This window comes from Antechinus flavipes, chromosome 4, assembly GCF_016432865.1.
Source record: "Antechinus flavipes isolate AdamAnt ecotype Samford, QLD, Australia chromosome 4, AdamAnt_v2, whole genome shotgun sequence".
Lineage (NCBI taxonomy): Eukaryota > Metazoa > Chordata > Mammalia > Dasyuromorphia > Dasyuridae > Antechinus > Antechinus flavipes.
In genome coordinates, this window is record NC_067401.1 from 38,832,312 (window position 1) to 38,847,933 (window position 15,622).

The 15,622-nt window shown below is 51.1% G+C and overlaps 1 protein-coding gene across 15 annotated transcripts in view; it reads left to right on the forward strand.

Annotated features, from left to right (window-relative positions):
• Positions 1-15,622, forward strand: part of CELF3 (CUGBP Elav-like family member 3) — a 30,107-nt gene that overhangs the window by 8,363 nt on the left and 6,122 nt on the right. For 2 of the 15 annotated variants that reach the window (XM_051992620.1, XM_051992619.1), the window contains exons 1-5: positions 12,816-13,333; positions 13,729-13,857; positions 14,022-14,101; positions 15,006-15,149; positions 15,392-15,533. In XM_051992620.1, the coding sequence (XP_051848580.1) occupies positions 12,913-13,333; positions 13,729-13,857; positions 14,022-14,101; positions 15,006-15,149; positions 15,392-15,533 (916 nt within the window). In that variant the 5' untranslated portion in view covers positions 12,816-12,912. Of the gene's footprint in view, positions 1-5,528; positions 5,572-5,680; positions 6,489-7,765; positions 7,849-12,814; positions 13,334-13,728; positions 13,858-14,021; positions 14,102-15,005; positions 15,150-15,391; positions 15,534-15,622 lie in introns of those variants that run through there. The other 13 variants (XM_051992634.1, XM_051992628.1, XM_051992627.1 and 10 more) reach the window with 13 other exon arrangements.

Consider the following 15,622-nt stretch of genomic DNA (forward strand, 5'->3'; position numbering starts at 1 on the left):
AATTGAAATAGCTGTGCCAAAACTGAAAGGAAGCTTAGTTGAGGATATGTCTCATGATGAAAGGGAAGTGCAATCAGTATTGCATAGGAAAGACCTGTGAACCAAGGTAAGCTGGATATGGTCAAACAGAAGATGGAAATATGAAACATTGACATCCCCAGTGTCAGTGAACTTAAGTGGATAAATTTAATTCAGGTGATCACTACATATACCACTATAGGCAAGAATCCCTTAGAACAGAGTAGCTTTCATAGTCACTAAATGAATGAGAAAAGCAGTACTAGGAGTATCATCTGAAAAAAAAATGGTAATCTGTTTTAATCCATGATTGGGGTTTGGTAAAATATAAGAGAACAATTCGAAAAGAGAATTGAATTCATTAACCATAGGATAGAGATTAGGAAGGTGGTAGCCCAGAAAAATCTCAAAGAATGAAGGAATTGGAGATCAGAGGAAAAATGAATAAGTTTAGAAGTTTTAAGGCATAAAAAGAGGTAGAATTATAGGAACTTATGACTTGATAAAGGAATTTTAGCATTTGGGGATCATGGAAGTGGAACACTTATGGTTGTTGATGGAAGAAAGACGTGACTATCCCTATACTTGACTGAGGTTGTGGAGGAATGGGTCATGAGTATTAAGGAAGTAGTAGAATTGGGTTAGAATATTTAAACACAGCAGTATGTGTTAAGTCCTTAGTATAAGGGCAAAAATTGGTATGGAGAGGAAAAAGGTGAAGCAAGAGCCAGAACTTTATGAGAAAAGAGAGATAATGATCTAGAGGCTGGTAAGACCGTTAACACTAGGATCTGACCAAAGTCAGCTGGGATAGCTAACATAATAGATAATAAGAATCCACAAAGATTTTCACTGACTTAAGCATTGACATGAGTTTAATGAGATGACATTCTCAAGTGGACAAATGTAAACTCTTTGGAATTCAAAAAATCAGCTTTACCATCCTAAGTTGAGAGCAATTTGCTTGAAAAAAGATAATGGAAGTTTACTTAATGTACTGAAAGCTCAATATAATGTACCGTGACCACCAGAAAAGCTAATTGCATTAAGAGAAATATACGGAGCTGATAATTCTATGCTCTGCCATAGTCAAAAGATACCCAGAGCATTGTATTCCATTCTGGGAACCATCAGAGATTACTGAAAAGCTGGAAAGTGTCCAGAGAAGGTCACTTGGTGAAGGTTCTTGAGGACTTCTCACATGAAGAGCATTTGAAGAATTGGGCAGGATGGGCCTGGAGAAAAGAACACTCCAGGGAAACATTATCTCCCACTATGTAGCAGCATTGCACGTTTTCTGTCTAAACCCAGAAGGAAGGGCCAGGAGGAATAGGAGTTAAAGAGAAAATGGAAAATGAGACTTGATGCCAGGAACAACTCCTCTCAGCTACAAAAGTTGAACAGATTTCTTCCCCTCAGAAGTCTTCCAGCAGAGACTGAATGAATGGACTGGTTGGCTACTTCAATTCTAAATTTCAGTGAGTCTGTGAATCTGTGCTTCCTGACAACCTTCTAGGTTCCTTAGAAGAAAGACTCCTTAACCTGAGGGGCCATGAACAGATATCACTGGGGCCATGAATTTGGATGGGAAATTTACATATTTATTCTACCTAATTTCTAGCTGGAATTTTAGCATTCCCTTCAGTTATTAATTTTAAAAAATTATTCTGAGGTATCCAAAGGCTTCACCAGCCTGCTGCCAAGGTGCCTATGAAACAAAAAAGATTAAGAACTCTAAGGAGTACTTCCTGTTAAAGTCCCTCCCTCCAAGGGCTAATATATATGTCAGCTATCTCTTCCTGGAATCTTTCCCTGATTTCCTAACCATACCTAGCACTACCCATTCACCCCCCATCTCCCCATGAAAGTTATTTTTCCTTCCTCAGATTACCCACAGTATATTGTTTGGTAGATGTAGCCCACATGAAAATCCAAACGTGTGAGATTTGTCTAGAGCTCTTCCCTAGTCTTCCTTGCAAAGAAACCCTTCACAGAATAGCTTGGAAATAACATGGATGTTTTAGTCAGGAGTTCACAAAAGAGGGAAAAGAAGAGCTGGGGAATTCCTCAACCTCATCCAGTAAATAAGGACAATCCTGAATTAAATCCAAGCTACCTTGGCTCCTAACTTTTCTCTCCTAAAACCTTCCCCACAGAGTGAAACATCTAGTGATTCTTTAGTTAATCTCAGGACTAGAGATTAGGGGCATTTGCTGTCTAGAGCTGCTTTCCCTATCCTGCCAAATAGAGCAGGGTTCATCATCATTCATTTTTTTGATGAAATGTTAAATGTTTTATTTAAGATAATCAGCACAAGACCTGAGTAAGTAGCAGGGCAGCAGTTTTGCTGACAAGACATGGAATAATGAGATCAGTAGAGTTATGGGGTCCTCCTTGACCCTGTCCTCGGGGATGTGTGTGTGTGTGTGTGTATGTGTGTGTGTGTGTCTATGCCAGATCTTTTTGCTGCCTCCATAAATAAGGAGGTCAGATCAGAAGGCCAGAGGTGGCAGGGGGAGTAGGGGTGAGAAAAGGAAAGTTCCCTTACCCTATTTGCACTTTCCATCTGCCTCTTCCTGTCTTTGTGCCCCTCGCCCTCTGTCTAGTCATGGTGCTTTGAGTCACCAGCTCTGGCACAGAGCTTGGCAGAGACATCTCTCTGGTGATGAATCTTAACAGAACGAAGCAATTAGATTATAACACTTTCCCATATATACACCCATTCCAAATACCAAGTTGTGATTCCAGTCCACAGAACACATGTTCCCAGAAAAAGTGGAAAGAGCATGATTTCTCACTCTGCAGCATGGGTGAAGGATCCCGAGGGGCCCCAGAACCCTTGTGATATGGCATGTCAGTGAAAGAGCTGAGGCTGCTAGAATTAAAGAGTGGGATTGGCAGTCAAAGGGAAAGGGAAAGAGAAAGGCATCACTTCTCCCCTTAGAATAGAAAGAAGGGAGCAGGAGGAGATGTAGAACAAAAGCCAAGAGGGTCAACAAGACTCTTGATAGAAGCCATTACTGAGGAGGACTCCTGATGGTGGGGTAATCCTGGGGAGGAGAAGCTGGGAGCTCTTTCAGCAAAGGACAAGGGGCCCCTGTGCCAACCACCCTCCTCCTGCAGATGGTGATATCACCTATGTCTGATCCCTCTGCTAGAAGGCAGAGACTTGGTCTTCTCTAAACTGCCTCTCACATCACATGACACAATGTTCTTGAAATGCATTGTCTGCTTAATTAAGGTTTCATGTAATTGAATAATTCACAGAAGGAGAGGTCTAGCCTGGCAGACCCAAGTGCCAATCCTGCCTGTGCCTGAGCTCTGGATAAGTTGCTCTCTTCAGAGAAGCCTTTGGCTTGCAATGGCAGAAGAAACTTCCTCACCTGGAAGTTTCCTGAATCAGTGAAACCAGGGATCCAGCACCCTGTCCTGACTCACATATGCTTAGTATTTTCCTCATAATTCTGTGAAGTAAATAGTGCAAATATTCTCCCTATTTTATAAAGAAACTGGGCTTAAAAGAATTAAATGATTTATTCGAGATTATAGTGACAGGAAGTATTAGAAAATAGGTCTTTCCACTCCAGGTCTTTAAGGGCCATTTTTTGCCTTTTTTTTTTTTTTTAAATTTCCAGCTCTCAGCACAGTGCCTGGCACTTAGTAGATGCTTTTTGTTCAGTCCAACTCTTTGTGACCCATGGACTTGTTCATGGGATTTTCTTGGCAAAGATACTGGAGTCATTTGCCATTTCCTTCCCTAAGGTGTCCCCATTGTTACAGATGAGAAACTGAGGTGAATTAAGGCAAACTAAGTTAAGTGCTATGGTCATACACCCAGAATATATGAGGCTCAATTTGAACTCATCTTCCCAAATCTAGGCCCAGTGCTCTATCCACTACACCACATAATTTAGTAAATTAACTACTTCATAAATGTTTATTAAATGAGGACTTTTCTGCTATAGCTAAGCTACCTCTCAGAATGGTCTTGAAATATTGCAAGTGATATAAATCGAATGTTTGTTGGAGAGGGGAGTAATCCAAAATCTGCCTCTCACATACACTTTTGTATCTGGAAGAGAAGAGCACATTCAGAGAAGCTTAGCTTGAGTCAAGAGAGCTGAATTTCGTTTCTGGCTCTGATACCCAGTAGCTGTGTGACCTCAGAGAATTCATAATCCCCATGAACCTTAGTTTTCTTATCTGTATGGAAAATTCATTTTTGCACCATCTATTTTATAATATTGTTGTGAGAAAAGTACTTTAAAAGCTTAGAATGTGAACTATTATTATTTGATTCAATATAGGAGTCTTACTAGAAACTTTTTTTAATTTTATTTTATTTAATAATAACTTTATATTGACAGAATCCATGCCAGGGTAATATTTTACAACATTATCCCTTCCACTCTCTTATGTTTCGATTTTTCCCCTCCCTCCCTCCACCCCCTCCCCAAGATGGCAAGCAGTCCTATATATGTTAGATATGTTGCAGTATATCCTCTTACTAGAAACTTTTAAAAGGATTATCAATCAATCAATAAACTTGAATTTAAGCACCACCTTTGTGCCAGACACTATGCTAAGTGCTGGGGATACAAAGAAAGGTAAAAAAATTAAATAAATAAATAAAAAATAAAAAAATAAAAATAAAGGGAAGAATGGAGCCGATCAGCAGCTTCCTGAAGACATTATCATCCCCCTACTATCACAGGAACACTTTACCCAGTTGTTTCTCCCCCGATCATTCAATCAACCCACAGAGGGAGGAGAGTATATTAGGCACTGGGCTAGGCACTGTGGGAAATACAAAGATGAATGAAACAAGCCGTCCTTTAAGGAGCTTACAAGAATGACAGTTGTATACCAAACAACTTTGGTTCTTCTGTGTCTTTTGCTAGTACAATGCAATGCTCTTCCGGTTTTCTCTGATCTCCGACTGATTGTTCCTTCTCCCTTTTCCCTAGATTTTCCTTTAACCTCATTTTCTTCCCGTTTTCCCTAGTCCTTCTACTCCACGCTCTTGTCCCTCCCCCCTTACTCCCCTTTGGCTTTCAGCCTACTATATTGCTACCCGGACCTTTTTCCTCGCCCAGAGTTCCCTTCCTGGCCACCTCTCTGCTTCCTTTCTCTCCTGTTCCCTAGACTCCATGCTCCCCACTGCCCCTCTCCCCAGCTCCCCTCTCCAGGGCCTTCCCTTCCAGCACCAGGGACAGCTCCAGCCCCGGAACAATGGACCCTATGTTAGGGTTCCTCTGCAAACTCTCTTTCTTAGTTACACATATTACTACTGCTGGGGAGGGAGAAGGAGGGGGTAATTGTCGATAGGGCCAGCTGCTCTGCTGGGGGTAGTTGGAAATGAGAGAGACTTGAGATGAAGGGAGGGTGTGGCTCATGCCTGATTATTCGTTCCTCTCCAGGGTAGAGAGTTTGTAGTCTACCCCTGAGGCTGACATCACTGATGTCAGGGGAAGGGAGGTGGGAGTGGGGGGTGTGGAGGGGGAGGTTTTTGTTGAGGAGAGAACAGCCGGGGAGCAGAGCTCCAGGACCCAGGTGACTGGGAAAGCGGGCAACCCCAGCGGCTGGAGCAGCCGGGAGCCCGCCTAGGCCCGGGGACCGGGGGTGGGGGTGGGTGGGGGGTAGGGGCAGGACTGGGGGGAGGGACAGGGCAAAGTGACGCCCTGGAGTCTTGCCGCCATCAAAGATCAAGAATTGGGCTTCAGGAATCATCGGACCCACCAGAAGGATCAGCCCACAGGGGAGCTGTCCGCCAGGGGGGAAGCTAAGGAAGGACCTGCCTATCCCAAATCAGGAATCTGGGGGTCTCCCCCACTGACACTCCAGGCAACCCAACAAGGCCTCCAGCTCTTTGAGCCCGAGGTCCCCCCTCCCCTCAGGCCCTCCTCCCCACAGCCAGCTCTTAGTCTCAATCTCCAATTTCTAGCCCTCAAGCCCAAGCACTCAGTCTCAGCATTCTGCTGTCCAGTCTCAGTTCCCAGGTTCTGATCCACAAACACCACTACAATCACCAATCCTGGGACATTTGCCAAAATCTCTAGGAGAGAGCAATCCCTTGGGCTATGCCCCCGGGCATAGGAGTGTGAGCCTAGACCCCTGACCCCTGGGCTCACCGGATTCCCAGCCCCTTCCACCTCCTTTGTGTGAAGAGCACCCCCCCTCCCAGGCAGTGTGGTTGGGGGCCAAAGGGGAAGCCAGCCCCGGCTGTGCCCCCGGCCCCCACCACCTCCCTTCTCACCGGGAAGCACCCCTGGCCTTTGGGCCTCTCTCCCTGGCCCCCCTCGGCCCCTCCTCCTGGGCCGCCCCGATGAAGGAGCCAGATGCCATCAAGCTGTTTGTGGGGCAGATCCCAAGGCACCTGGAGGAGAAGGACCTGAAGCCAATTTTCGAGCAGTTTGGCCGCATCTTCGAGTTGACCGTCATCAAGGACAAGTACACCGGGCTGCACAAGGGTGAGGGGCTGAGGGTCAAGCCTCCAGGGGAGGCATTAGCTAGGGAGTATGTGGGGGGATGATCTGGAACCGCTCTGGGGGATGGGTCAAGGAAGAAGGAAGGAGGGAGAGCAGCGCCAAGCTGAGAATATTGAGAGACCAAAAAGGTGGGGATGGGGATGGGGGGACTGAGGGCTAGAGACTGTAGACAGCAGCATTGAGTAGCCCAGAAAAGCTCAGCTCTGGTCAGGGGTCCAGAGAGAGAGGCTGGAGGGTTCTAGAGAATTAGGATCAGAGCTAGGGAAGAGGTAGAGTATAAGAGTCATGATGCTAGGGAAGAGGATAAAGAGCAACAGGGATGAGACTGGTCTAGGGGAGGGAGGAAGAGTAAATGAGAAAGAGGGAACAGAAGCAGTTTTGAGAGTCTAGGAAACCCCAGAGAAGTGGGGAGCAGAGACATAAGAGTCAGGTCTGAAGAACTGAGGTAAAGAGAAGGGGCTAGAATGAGGGCTAGAAATTAAGAATTGAGTGTATCCAGGAAGTGTGGGGGGGTCTTAGAAAGTTAGGGGAGGGGAGTGAGAATGGTCTCCAGAACCATTAAAAGAGAATCAGGAGCTGAGGAAAAATTTGGAGAGCCAGGGATAGAAGCTTGGGGTCAGACCATGGTGAGCATCCAGGACCAGGGCCCCCAGGCCTACCCTAAGAAGGGGGTCTTCCAGGCAATGGCTTTTACTCTTTCCTGCTCCTCTGGCCTACTCTCCATCCACTGTATTTTTTTTTTTTTTGCATGGGAGAGACAAAGAAGGAGCTGGAGTTGGAAAGTAATTAGGAAATGAGGCAAATCTGAAGACAGTAGGATAGTGGTGATGAAACAGAAGAGAGCTGGAGGAGACGAAGAAGAAAGGGAAAGCTAAAGGAGGGGGAGAGTGCCATTCACTTGTCTGGAAACTCCTTGCCCCTTCTCCCAGATCCAGGGCCTCATCTCCCACTTCTTACAATTTTCCCTCCATCCCCACCTCCTTCCCTTCAGGGTCTCAGCTCTCTTCTCCGCCTAGATCTACAACATCCATCTCTCACAACTCCCTGGAAACTGAATGTCCCCCTCAGTCACTTCCCCATCCTACCACCCCACCCCCCAGCTAGCCAAAAGATGCCAAGAAGCAAAGGGAGAGACTTACCCGGCTGAGAGAAGGCCTCCTGCCCTCAGGCCCCCACACTGAGCAGCACTTGGGGAGGGGAGGGAGGAGAGGTCGGCTGACTCACCCCTCCCAATATCTTTTTGCCAACACCCCCCCCAGGATGTGCCTTCCTGACATATTGTGCCCGCGATTCAGCCCTGAAGGCGCAGAGCGCCCTGCACGAGCAGAAGACGCTTCCAGGGGTGAGTCCCAGCCTTGGCAGGGTCAGTAGTACTTGGTAGTCGGGGACCTCCCATCTCCCCTTGCCAGCACTCAGGAGCCAGCCTGGATACCCAATATCAGTCTTGGCCATCCCCAGTTATCAGGAAGTCCTTCCCCTATCAGGCCTCCATCCTTCCTAACATTCCCTCTCCTGCTCAGCTTAGTGAGTCTTAGGGAAACATCCTTTATCCTTTGGTAAAGAGTGGAAGACTGGATTTCTTCCAGACTGGAAGAAGGGACCGATGAATTTGCTGGGATTTGCTCTGTTGGTTTGGGCAGCAGGCCCCCAAGGGCACGGTATCCATGGCAGAGAAAGGAGCAGGAGCCAGAGTGGTGTGAGGAGAGGGTGGGCGATCTCTCTGGTGGCCGGAGAAAGAGGGAGTGTCTGGAGGAGTGTCATTTCGGGGACCATTTTGGAATTCAGACTGGCCCCATTTGTGCCCCATGAGAGGCTAAGGGAGATGGGTCAGGATATGGAAAGAGATGAGCTGGGGAGGAACCTTAGGTGGGAGGGGCAGACTGGTCACACATTAGTTCCTCTGCTGTTCTGGGGAACCCGGCCCAGTTTGAGCAGCAAAGACAGTTCACAAAGGGGAAGTCTTGCTGCCCACTAAAGGACGATTCTTTGTTCCTGCTCTCAGTCAGTCTGGTGGGTTGTTGGCAACTGAGGCCCAAAGGCCAGAAGCCTGGGTTCATTAGGCCAGCCAAGTCCCACCCAGCCCTAGTCATCCCATCTCCCCCATTGCCCCTTCACTCCTGCCACCCAGACAAGTGATCTCTCCCAAAGGAAGGAGATGCTCCAGTCCCTCTTGCTTTATACACAATCCCCTTGTCTTCAACCTAGGGCTGCCAGAAAGACTTTCTTGAGACTTCACTTCTCTTCCTCTCTGCCTGCCCCTTCTCTTTCTGGAGATGGAAAGTGGATCTTAATCTTTTTCCTAGAGAGAGTGAGACCCAGTGATGGTAGGGAAAGAGAGCCAAGAAGGTAGACTTGGGGGAACAAGGCCATTCTAGCAGCTCCCAACAAGAGCCCCTTCACAAATGCTTAACTTGCTACTGCTACATCCTTTTAATCTCATTAGCTCTGCCAAAAAGAAAGGAGGAGCTCAGGAAGAAGGAAGCAACCCCTCCTACTTTCACCATACTCCCATCCCCACCCCACAGAGCAAGCCTTAGAACGGTCATGATTCCATGAAGTTAGTAGACACGGGTACACGGGAGACCTGGGCTTGAGGGTCTATGTGCATGTATATCCACATATAGTACATGCATCTGCATGTGTAAACACCCCTTTGTAGTAGTGTGTTTTAGAGAGTCCATGGCTATGGAGAACTTCCTTTCTGTTCCTTCCATTCTTCCTTTCGTTCTTTTCTCTGTGGCTCAGATATGAGCAGCCTCCATTTCTGTTCCTGCCTCTCTGTATTTCTGTGTATCTCTTTTGTCTCTATTTCAGAAGTCAGAGAGTTTTGGGGGGGAGAGGAGAGGAAACTGAGGGAGGGAGTAAATCCAGAGTAGGCACAAGGACCTGGGTTCAGTGCTGACCAGCTTAGGGGGAATGGTGGCCATCTGTCCTGGATCTCTTCCTGAGTCTCTGAGACTGCTCAGGCAAGGAGGAAAGATTGGGAAAGGAGAGACATGCTCCCTCTTTCCTGAGCAAATAAAGTGGGGGATGGTTCTCTGGGGGACAGGTTAATGATTACCCCCAGTGGAGGCCCTAAAGCACCTAGCTGAAGTGCAGTTCTCCACATTAGCCTTCGTGCTGGGGAGCATAGTCCAGGGCTTCCAAAGACTTGGGGGGCAGGGAATGAGTTAGGCACCCCCTGGCCTAAGCCTGGAAAAGAAATCCCCCCGCCCAGGGCATTTGGGGGAGTAGGACAAGGTACTGACGGGTTGGGGGAGCAGATGTCTGCGCCCAAGGCCCCGCCTGGCCCTTTGTGCCTCCCCTCTCCCCCTCCCTCAGGTCTTTTCTCCTACCACCTGCCTTCCTTCCGAGCTTCATTGTTTCCCCACAGACAGCCTTTGTGTGTGTGTGTGTGTGTGTGTGTGTGTGTGTGTGTGTGTGTGTGTGTGTGCATGCTCACACACAAGAGGAATTCTGCTGGAAAGTTCTTCCTAATGTCTCCCCACTCTTCCCTCCTCTGACAGGCCTCCTTTTAGGGTGCATTTGGTCCTCTTTCTCTCCTTTCCTTGTCTCCTCACCCAAGAATCTGACAGGAACCACCCTGAGGGGAAGGGGCCGCTCCCCAGGGGTGGCCTTGGCCGCCCCCGGGGCCTCTGAATGTGTCCTGGGCTGTGGGATGGGGTATCCTCACCCCCTTTCTGGTCTAACCTCAGACTGGACAGCTGGAAAGCAGCTGCAGCCACTGAGTTCACGTGGGATTTACCCATGACCGTTGGTGTATTCACCGCAAGGGCCTGGGTTTTGGCTAGCACCCTTAGGCACCGCTGGGCAAGCTTTTCACCTTCTGATGAAGTGTCTTAGGAACATCTTGGTGGAGGGGAGCCCTAAGCACAGCCTAAGCACAGGGAGGATTAAAAGCTTATGTTTTCATGCCGAGACCTAAGCTGGACCTGCCTGAGGTATAAATAGCCCCTTCTTCTTTTGGAAGCCCTGTAGAAGGCCTGTCACCTGGCCGGGGTAGCTAGGGAACGGGCCCCAGTGGGTGCCTGGTTGCCAGGTAAACAGGGCACATCTGGACTCCGGGGAGGGGGGCAGGTGTGCCCAAGCTGAGCTAACAAAGTCAGAGCTTCCCACAGGAAGGACTGGGGCAAAGGAGGGGAGAGGCTGGAAATGGGAGATTTAGGGGCGCGGAAGGGAGTTGTTTGTGGGGAGAATGAGAACAGCCTTTCAAATGTCGATACTTCGGATCAGGGTGTCTGGAAGCCCATATTTGTACACTTGTGTGTGCGGACTTCTTTGTACTATGCATTTATCGTCACCAGTAGATATTCACTGTGTCTGCAAGGCATGTGTGTATTTATGTTTTGTCTACCCTGTGAGGAGAGGGAAAAGTATCCTTATTTCCTGTTTTCAGGGGTCCTCTGGATGCCGGAGTTCCCTTCTCATTCCCTCCTGCTCTGGCCTCTTTCTGAAGGCCTCAGTTTCCCTATCAACCATAAGAAGAGTCCACAGTACCTCCAGTGATGGGGGCTCCAAGCCAGGAACAGGAATTCCCCCGACTCCTGTTTTTAATCCTATATCTCTCTTGGGGATGAATGGGAAGCCTGCAGACTGGCAGGTCAGGAGGGGATCTCCTGCTTGGCGTTACTTATGTTCAAGTGAAAAGGAGGGGAGAATAGTGGAGAAACTCTGTCTGCTACCCATGGAGAACCCTCCCCAGCCATTCCACACCCAGTAAAGTCCACGCGCAGACACACACACTCCACCCTCACCTCCCTAAGCCGCTTTACATTGGATGGGATAATCCTGGATTGGCAGAGGCCAGAGATTGCTTGGGAGGGAACAGAAAGAAAGGATTTGGATGGTTTTTTCCTATCCCCCTCCACCTCCACCAGCTGCCCTCTGATCTGATGATCCCTGAGGGGGCTGGCTCCCCAGGCCTCTAGTTTAGGGATAAAACCATGGCAAGATTTGGGTATTATTAGGAGACCTTAGTGATGTGTGAAAGAATGGGGAAGAGACCCAAGCGGAGGCTAACTAACCAGGTGGGGTTTCTCCCCAGCATAGACCTGGTCAAACAGAAAGAACCCTGAAGGAAATACCACTGGGGAAAGGGCCAGAGGAGGGGTAGGAGGCACGAGCAGGTCAGCTCTCCCCTCCCTAGCAAGTTAACACCCAAGAATTCAGGATGATGGGGACAGGAAGATCTCAGAGGCCGTCTACCCCTCCCTTCCCATTTTACCAGTGAAGAAACAGGCCCAGAGAGGCAATGACCTCAGTGACCAGCAGTCACCTGGCCGGTTTGTGACAAAGCCGAGACTGCAACTCGGGGAATCCTCCTGGGGCACTTCTCACCTTCCCAAGCTGTCTTCTCCTTCTGTGTCTGTCTCCTCCACCCCTTCTCCCTTCACTCCATCCTGAAGGAGCTCCTAGGAGATGTGAAATGACATGCAACTGAATGTTGTTTCTCTTTGAGTCAACTCTTGAGGCATTATTTATAACAAAATAGCCACGGTGCTAAGGGAATGGCAGAGGGGAGAGGGGGGCTCCGAGGGGGAGGCGGGGAGGCAGCCAGGACTGCAGGGGGGCAGTCCCTAGGGAGCAGAGCCCTCTCCAGGGACAGCCATTTCAGCTCCTCAGTTCTCTGCCTCCTCACTGGCCACCGAGGGGCTCACTCCCCGTTTCGGAAAGTGTCCTGCGAAGGGCAGAGAGAAGGGACTCAGGTGAGAGAGGAGAGAGGGGTGAGGGGGCCCCCATTTCTACTGAGGATTGAACAAAGAGAGAGGCCACCACGTGAGGTCGGGAGGTTAGCGATCAGGAGGACTTACTAATAGGTGGGAGTCGCGCTAAGGGGAGGGCTGCCAGGGAGGCTGGGCGATCTTCAAAGATCGCTCCATTTGGGAGAGAGAACTGGGTGTTTGCACTGGAGGAGGGGAGGCAGAAGAGTGGGTGGATTGACCCCCAAAAAGGATTTTTGCTTCTCTTTTCCCTCTGGAATAAGGAAGATTTCCTGGTCCCCTCCCCTGTGCCCACTGCCCAGCCCCCACTAAATTTTTCGCCCCCAGCATCCCCCATTCTCCCCACCCCTTCTCTGGGTGTGTTGAGCGCCAGAAGTGATGACGTCACTGGTCGCCGGGGCGACAGGGACGGATAAATCAGGCTGAGTGGGCGGTTGCCATGGCGTGCATTCTCCCGTTGCCACGGTGACTGGGCATCTGCTCCCTTTGTGCTGCCCAAGATCCTTCCCCCTGGGGTCAAGGGGTGTAGGGGGATGGAGAGGAGGCAAAGAGACCCCCAGGGGCAAGGAGGAAGCCAAGGCATCTGGGGGGGGGGTGTTCCCTTGCTCTGGAGCCCTCTAGAGGGTCTCATCAGTCCAAGACTTCAGTCTAGGATCCTCTCTGGGATTTCTCAATCTGGATAATTTATGGGATGCCTCTGTAGCCCCTGCGTTTTCAAATTGGCCATGGTTGAAAACCATTTGATTGGCTCTGTCCTCCTATACCGGCATCACCCCTGCTTCTGCTTTCCAAATCTTGATGCCGTGCCCCCCAGGAGAATCTCTTCCCCCCATATCCTTTCCCTCCGGGGCTCTCTAATCTCCCCAGGTCCTAATCTCAAGGGAAGAATAGGATTCATTCCTCCTTTCTCCCTGGCCCCAGGCCAACTTCCTGAGATTTGTGGAGGTGGGAGAATGCCCTGGACTGGGGGGTCAGCATCCTTTCCCCCTCTCCAAAGGCCCAGCCTCCGGCCGACTGGAGAAGGGTCTCCGGCAGCTCCGTTATTTTCTCTCCTTCAGATGAACCGGCCTATCCAGGTGAAACCAGCAGACAGCGAGAACAGAGGAGGTAGGCTCTCTCCTTAACTATGACCTTTCTCCCTCACTCCTCCAGACACCTCCCATTGTCCCGTTATCAGGTCACCCAGAACCTAAAGGAGTGGCTTGTAAGGAGTGAGTCCCTTAGGAAGGAAAACTGGGGTTTCCAAAAGGTTCCTGGACCGAGACGGAAGGGGTAGGGATTGTCCCATTGTGCAGTTAGGGAAACTGAGGTCCTAGCCCAGCTGAGATGAGCATCTTGTAGCCCAGCTTTTCTTCCACTTTATGTCCCTGTGAAATGGGAGTTGAGGGCGCACAGGATGGGTTGGAAATAGTGTGCCTCCCTCCCCATGCTTCTGTTCTGGGGGAGGGCAAGGAAGGAACCTCTGAAGGCCTTTTTCTCTCCCCCACCCGCCCTACTCCCAGAAGACAGGAAGCTCTTTGTGGGGATGCTAGGGAAGCAACAGACGGATGAAGACGTCAGGAAGATGTTTGAGCCATTTGGGACTATTGATGAGTGCACCGTGCTCCGGGGACCGGACGGGACCAGCAAAGGTAACCTGCGTTTGTCCTCTCGGGCCCCAGACGCGGAGGTGCAGGCTGGGCCCCCTCTGTGTCCTTGTGGTCTCCAGCAAGGCGAGGGGGGATGCAGGGGAGTCGGTGGGAGGGGGGAGGGAGGCAGTCTCCCTTCAGGCTCTCCTTTTCCTCCCCTCTCTCAGGCTGCGCCTTTGTCAAGTTTCAGACCCACGCAGAGGCCCAGGCTGCCATCAACACCCTGCACAGCAGCCGGACCCTCCCGGTGAGAACCTCCCGCTTGCGTGGGGCCCCCTTTCTGAGATTCCTGCCTAAGCCCGGCCTCTCCCTGGCCATCTGTGCCGGCACCTCCAAGCCGCGGGCCCCCCTTAGTCGCCTGGCCCGTGGGAGGCCCCCAAGTCTGCCCCAGCCTGCAGCGTGGGGGCAGGGCTGGCATTACAAACCTGTGCCCAGATGCCCCACAAATCAGACCATCTGGATGAGGTGAACTTCAAAGATACTTTTACTTTTCTAGTGACTTTAGGTTGGTTCCCTCCTTTATCTTCCTTTGGATGGAAGGAAGGAGGGAGGGCGGGGAAGGAAAGCTGGTGCCTGGGGAGACAGGTGGGGACCACAGAGCACTGGCAGCCTAATGTCAGGGCCAGTCTTGGAAGAGGAAATCTCGTGGGGACGGAGGTCAGGTTTTACCGTTGGGTTCCACTTTACAAGTACGAGATGGGGGAAGCTCAGTCAGCTGGCACATCATCTGCCGAGGTCTGAGGGGGCGGCGGGCTCCAGATGAACTAGCAGGCCGGTATTCCAGAAACCGTGAGGGGCCAGAAGTCCGGCGCTCGGCTCGGACGTGGTGGGCCCCCGAGGCAGGCCTGAGCAGCGTTCCCCCTGCCTCTGGAAATGTGGGTGGGCTGCCCACCCTGGGAGGGGTGGCCAAGGTCTCCTCCAGCTCTGGGATTCTGGGGTTCAGAGGCAGTCTCCCCTGTTTGGAGCCTCTCGGGGTCGTGAAGAGTTTGCTTGTTGGTTGGTTGGTTCCAAGAGCCGTGGAACAAATTGCTAGTGGAACTTCGCCTGAGCTTGGGGCGTCCTTACTCCCGAGTAAGGGGGCAGGATGCAGGCCCTGTGGGGGCTGCCCGGGAGGGGAGGAAGGCCCTGACCCCTGACCTCTGGCCCCCCAGGGTGCCTCATCCAGCCTTGTGGTGAAGTTTGCTGACACAGAGAAGGAACGAGGCCTTAGACGCATGCAGCAGGTGGCCACCCAACTGGGCATGTTCAGCCCCATTGCCCTCCAGTTCGGAGCCTACAGCGCCTACACCCAAGCTGTGAGCACCAGCCTCTGCCCCCCTCTTCCCCACTCCTCCTCCCTGACCCCCCTCATCTGCAGCCTCCTCTCCGCCCGGGCCCTTCCCGCCACCCTGCCCCTCCTTCTCTTTTCCTCTTCCCCCCGCTCAGCCCCCCCCCCCCCAGAGAAGACCAAACGCAGCCTGGCGAGGGGTGGGGGCGCAAAGGGGGCCGGGGGCCACAGAGGAGCTCGACCCCACTCACGCCCTCTCCCCATCCCCAGCTGATGCAGCAGCAGGCGGCCCTGGTAGCAGCTCACAGTGCCTACCTCAACCCCATGGCCACCATGGCAGCTGTGCAGATGCAGCACATGGCTGCCATCAACGCCAACGGGCTGATCGCCACTCCCATCACCCCTTCCTCAGGTAGGGACGGGCTGGGGGGCGGGAGAGCCTCGGGGAGTCAAGGAGGACCGGGAATGGTGAGGGGACTGCATTGGGCCTGAGCAGGGGGT